General features: G+C 40.6%; 1 protein-coding gene across 1 annotated transcript in view; it reads right to left on the reverse strand.

The window, feature by feature from the left end:
- Positions 1-4,479, reverse strand: part of LOC147459580 (uncharacterized) — a 48,000-nt gene extending 43,521 nt beyond the window's left edge. The window contains exons 1-2 of the mRNA XM_086510818.1: positions 4,178-4,479; positions 3,332-3,728 (exon numbers count right to left, since the gene is read on the reverse strand). Of these exons, the coding sequence (XP_086366944.1) occupies positions 3,332-3,728; positions 4,178-4,397 (617 nt within the window). The 5' untranslated portion in view covers positions 4,398-4,479. The remainder of the gene's footprint in view (positions 1-3,331; positions 3,729-4,177) is intronic.
- Positions 4,480-6,000: the final 1,521 nt, after the last annotated feature.

Here is a 6,000-nt window from a genome sequence, read left to right on the forward strand (position 1 = left end):
CCAAATTGGGCCTCACAAGAAACATAGCGAAAATCCTAGCTGGGATTCGCGGCACGAATCGCGCGCATGATGACGTGGCATTCGTACAAGGTGGTGACTTAGCAAGGCAAGACACGGTTACCTTGCGGCTAGTTATGATAGCATCTGCATTTGGGTTCTAACTTTGGTAACAACTGCTTTTGGGCCCGTTCCTTTCAATATGGGCCTTGGGAAAGCCACTCATCAGTTGCAAAGTTGGCTCTCCTCGGCTATTACTCTATGAGGATGGCTATTATTCTATGAGGATCTATTAATAAGGAAGTACTAGAAGCCACCGCATCTAAGGAGGGAACTCCACCCCACTGTGTCTCGTCTCTAGTTTGCAATTCTCTTTCAATTTCAAATGTTGGTTATTTTGGCTCCGTTCATGTTTGTGTTGTATGTTTGCCACCTTGTCGGTAAGTTGTAGTGGAATCAATGTCACTATCCTCATCAAGCTTGCCTTGCCTGTTTCTCTATCCTTAGTAGAGCCGTTGTCTCTGCCTTTGAATTTGCAATCCCAAGACAAATGGCCTTCCTTTAATAATAGTAACAACGGCTACCAAAGTAGCATGTGCCGATTCATCACCTTTTGAAACTCATATCTTACCTTGGGAGAGTAGACGGCTTCCTATTCAATGATAAAAGAGCTGAAAACATCAAAGTTCAGCTTTTCTTTTGTAATCTGCAGCCGCAAATTGCAATGCCTTTGCGGCCATCTCGTACTCCTCAAGCAACATCATAAGTACCAAGGCAACTAACTAAGCACTAGTCTATATAGCCTTGAGTTTATCATGAATAACCTTTGCCTAATGACTACATAGATGTTCACGCTTCAAACTTGAGGGTGAATATTGTTAGTGGTCTGCAACTATTGGTGGGAGCAGGAGCCCTCTCTACACTAGCATGCCACTCATTGACCTAAGTAGTGAGATCACACTCATCCTCTCTAAAGCTATGTAAACTCTAGTCTCATTGGACATCACCATCTTCTCATTCACTCATTATAAATTGATATTAGCATTGTTATCTTGGTGTATTGTCTTCTATCTCTTTTCTACTCGTATTTTCAACATGGTATCAAACCCATGGTTAGTGTTTACAGATTTCAAGTGTCACTACCACTAATCTTTTTTTATTCTACTCATTACATGTGAAGCTCTCTTAGTTTTTCATTAGTTAAAACTCCTTAGTGAGTTAATTACTATTAACAAGTATATACCTTAGCTAGAATAATGGCTCATTATAACTATGGATAAGCTTTCTAGTGTGGGTTAATCCAAGAGAGATTCTCTCATTTCTTTCGACACTTCAAGAAGAGAAGTACTACCCAATCTTCTCCTCAAATTGAGAAAGGGAATGATTCTCCTTGTACTTTAAGGGAGGACTATTTTTAAAGGTGGCTACTCTTGGTAGCTTGTTTATCTTATACTGTAGTAGCTTGCGTTCAAAATCCAAGCACCATGTTTCCATTTCATTCAGCCTCACGCTTGCGCTCATAACCTAAGCAGCTCATAGGCAATCTCAACCCCATTCACAAGCTTAATACGCTACCAATACTCGCGCTCAATTGGCAGACCCATCAACGCCCAACAGGCAGGCTATCTTCTAATCATGTCATCCGTATAGTTTTACCCATCAATCTGGTGATACTCCTTAAAAACACAATTGGTCTTAAGTCTGTTGGTTCAACAATTAGCTACTCTAGAGTGTTCTGATGATGATGATGACAAGAGGGTAGTGCTTTCCTTGCTAAGGAAGACGATTTTTTGGAGAGTTTCACTGCACTTAAAGTTGGTCAGGAAGTGATCTACGAGGTAATGGCAGCAGTTCTAATGGAGCGAAATAGGAAAAAGAGCACTACACTTTCACAAGATTTCATGACTTAAGCTCTTCTTACGAAAGATGGGGTTGAGGGTGCATATATACAAGGGTTAAGTATTTGCCCTGGAACTTCTGATAAATGTCTTCATTTAATATATATTAAGTTAAAAATAAGCCTATGAATGTTCATCTGATATGCTCTAAAATTCGATAATTCTTTTGTCACATGTGTACATATATGTATACTTATACATAAATATGAATGCATACACGTGTCTGTGTGTGTGTGTGCGTGTGCACGCGCGTGAGCGTGCGCCGTGCACACCTGTGGTGTGTATACACACACACACACACACACACATTATATATATATATATATATATATATATATATATATATATATATATATATATATATATATATATATATATATATATATATATATACACACACACACACACACACACACACACACACACACGTAGATAAGAGAAAAAGAAAAGCCAAAGTCATCTGTAAGAAAAGAGATGGTTTGAACTATAACCTGATGGTCTTCATCAGAGGACTGTACTTATCAAATTTATCCAAGTAACATGAAATCAAACTTAATCTATGAAGGGGTCCTAAAAGACATGCCTGTCTTTGTGCATGGCTGTTTTTCAAGCACACTTCCTTAGGAAGAACTTGTTACATGACCCACCCATCATTCGAAAATCTTGACCATCAGGTGCAGGGTAAAATCTCAATTCTCAAAGGGAGAGTGGGAAGGCTTGCAAATTTCAGCCCTATCGAGAACTACTTTGAGATAATAATACTGAAAATGCTTGATAATATCACTGCAGACAAAATCAGGGGTTCCTATTGCCAAAGAGCAGATTTCAATCAGAAACAACTGTCACAAGAATGACAATATTCTCTTGTTGGCTTTCTAAAATACAAACTTGACACACTGTCTGGACAAGAACTTTGCAAGGCAACACTGAAACAAGGCCTTGCTTCAGGGGAAGGAGGATTTGTTGCAGTGGCTGTATCCATTAGCAATATCCACCTCCCATTTGGCTTTTGCTGGCACCTTTCCTTGATAAATGTGGCGTAAGGGTCTACCATAATTTAGTCTAGATAATGACAGTCTCTTTCCATACGAAAACATAAATGAATGATCGCAAGCCCCTTCAGTTTATTTCTCTGCATGCCTTAATGTTTGGGTTATAACTTAAAGGTAGGGTTGATCTGGCTTACTAATGGGGCCCCACAGGTATACCCATGCATTTGCAGACGAGCTTGCAAACATGGGTTCTCAGTGAAGATGAACTTGGTTGTCGCCTTTCTTCAGTAAAGTGTTAGAGATAGATGTGGAGCTGGCAAGCCTGAACTATAATATATGGCTCAACATGACATGTAATTAATAAAAACCCGACAAAAATTGAAGAGCTCATCATCCGTCATTGACTATATTTTGTCTGTGTAATCTCAAACATTTTGTACTAACCTTGAGAACAAGGTACCACAGTCACAACGATACTCACGGGTTCCGCAGACTTTCTGGTGAGCTTTCCAATCAGACTGGACAGCATATTGCTTAGAGCATTTTTCACACTTCCATTTCTTCTCCCCATGCTTTCGAGAGAAGTGCTTCTTGATGCCAGTGAGGTCCCCGAGGGCTCTTGAAGGGTCATGATGTATGCATGAAGCCTCCGGGCACACATAAACTCTCCTTTTGACCTCTTGCCCATCTCTCTGTTTTAGCTTCCACGGCAAATTATGACCTCTCCTGTGCAGCTGCAAGTTTTGGTCCCTTTGAAAGCCCTTGCCGCACACCTCGCACAGAAACCTATTTGTTGCCATTAATGTCTTTGGTGAAAGAGCAATCACTTCAGCTTCGGGGTCTGGAAAATATGCATCTCATTTAGAAGGGAAAAGACGCTGCATGGACTTATGCTAGTGCGTAGACGACACGAGTACCAAAACCCAAAGAAAACGAACAGCCCATTTCTGGACAAAGGATCAAGAACTAAAAGAAACTGTAAGCTCAGTTGTGACAAAACACATACACAAGCGCGTGCACTCGCAGTGAATTCGCTCGCATGCAATGGTGAAAAACCAATCGTTAACGCCTCTCTCCCTCACACACACACACACACACACACGCACACACACACACGCACGCACGCACTCGCACCCATGTGCTTAAGACACGCACACACATACCCACATACACTGCAGTTCAAGATGTTACAATATCAACACAGCCCACTTCATTCAGTTTGCTGCGCTCTCTCTCTCTCTCTCTCTCTCTCTCTCTCTCTCATGCTCACACACAGACGATATCCGTTACCTGGAGTACCAGGCAGGTTTCTCTTCCTCTTGACAGCAGCTTTCGGGTCTTCAACGCCATCATCAGCCATGGTTGCTGCGGCATTCCTGGGGGGAGAAGAAGACATAGGGGGGAGAGAGAGAGAGAGAGAGAGAGAGAGATGGTAAACCTCCAATGGGAAACTCAGAAACTTACAACAGCCACTTATCCCCCTCCCATTGACCACTTTTCCCACCATCATTATTTGGTTAGCATTTCAATTAATTAAGGGTTTTTTTTTCACCCCCCACAATGCCCACATCCTTAATTATTGGCCTCCCCAAAGATCTCTCCTTGCCCAAAAGTCCCTTTGCTTGATTGATTTCACTATATCTGCAATGATGATATGGAAAGGTTCAAGGAGGGAAGAGGTGGTTTATGTCCCTTTCATCGAAGAAGAAGAAGTAATTGCCAAGTACCACTTTCACACTTGTCATAGGTCTTGTTCACATGCGCAAGCATATGGATACAATTACGCACTTTGCAAAGTTGCACGAAAAATGCCGATGCGCCATTCTTGGTTTTTGACAATTGCCCTACATGTCTTTACTGGCCTAGAATGCAATATTCAATATGCCACAATAAATCCTCTTTGAAATGCTCAAAATTTAGAAAATTTTTAAGCGGATACCGCACCTCAAAAGATAAAACTCCCCACACCAAAAGAGCGATATTTAATTAGTTTATTATAGTGGCCACACCTATATTTTTCTATTTTTTGGAGAATTTTTAGATATAACAATCATCTTATCTTAATTTTTTTTAATAGTTCATGATAAAGCTTAGTGTATTTTAGTGGGCATTGATTACCAATCAATAAAAGATATTTACAAATAATAATTTTTGTATTTCCTTCCCTAAAATTCATTTCTACTTTGCATTTGTCCTAGCAAATGAAAATGCCCATGGCTCCGTGTTGAAGAACAACCTAACGAAATCCAAATGTGCTCAACATATAGATGATTGTAGAGCATCTTACAGATTTGCGACATGCATGTTCATGGATAGATCTCGTGAATTCCACATGGGAAGCATCTAATACAATGGGCGCACAAGTTTCTCGCAAAGGCTGTTATAGACAAAGTTCCATGCAATCCCTAAATAGGTATGACGTTTATAATGTGCAAGACAATTCACAATGTTTTCAAAAAGCACTCCACCTTTTGCGTTAAGCATGGTTATATCATAGGATTCCATCACTCGAGGATGCCACCCACCAATAGACCATCTAGCTTGGAGGGCCCTTGACAAAGCACAGGTCTACTTTTAACATTGCAGCACCTTCGTAAGTCACATATTTGGAAGATAGTGGAATGGTCACCGTTTCAAAATTATAACAATGAGAAAGAACAAACCCTTTACAAAAGGAAAAAAGGTGGACAAAAGTTTGGTAAGAGGGCTCTTAGATGGTGGTTGAAACACCCTCTACTTTGGCGATGCTACAAGAGAGATCCTTGGAGATGTAAGAGATGGATGGGGTAGCGTTTCAACTTTTGGAGGCCCTATAAAATTGCCACTTTAAGGTGGCCTCAAAGCCAAATCTATCTACTAACATAATATGGCGGAAGGGCTTCCCTTTACACGTGTCGCAATCTGTGACCTGAAGGCTAAAATCCAAAACGAAAAAAAGCCCAATTGCACGCGATAAAGAGGGAGAGAGGGGGAGAGAGAGAGAGGCCGTTGAAGGCGGCTGGTCGTACTAGTAAAAAAAAGGCCTTGTTAGATCTAGAAGTATCAACAATACTTCAAATGAACTATGTAGAGTGCTCAAAGTAATAAACATTGATAACATGCACTTGAAAAAA

This window comes from Adiantum capillus-veneris, chromosome 4, assembly GCF_014529385.1.
Source record: "Adiantum capillus-veneris isolate H3 chromosome 4, ASM1452938v2, whole genome shotgun sequence".
In the NCBI taxonomy this organism is placed as follows: domain Eukaryota; kingdom Viridiplantae; phylum Streptophyta; class Polypodiopsida; order Polypodiales; family Pteridaceae; genus Adiantum; species Adiantum capillus-veneris.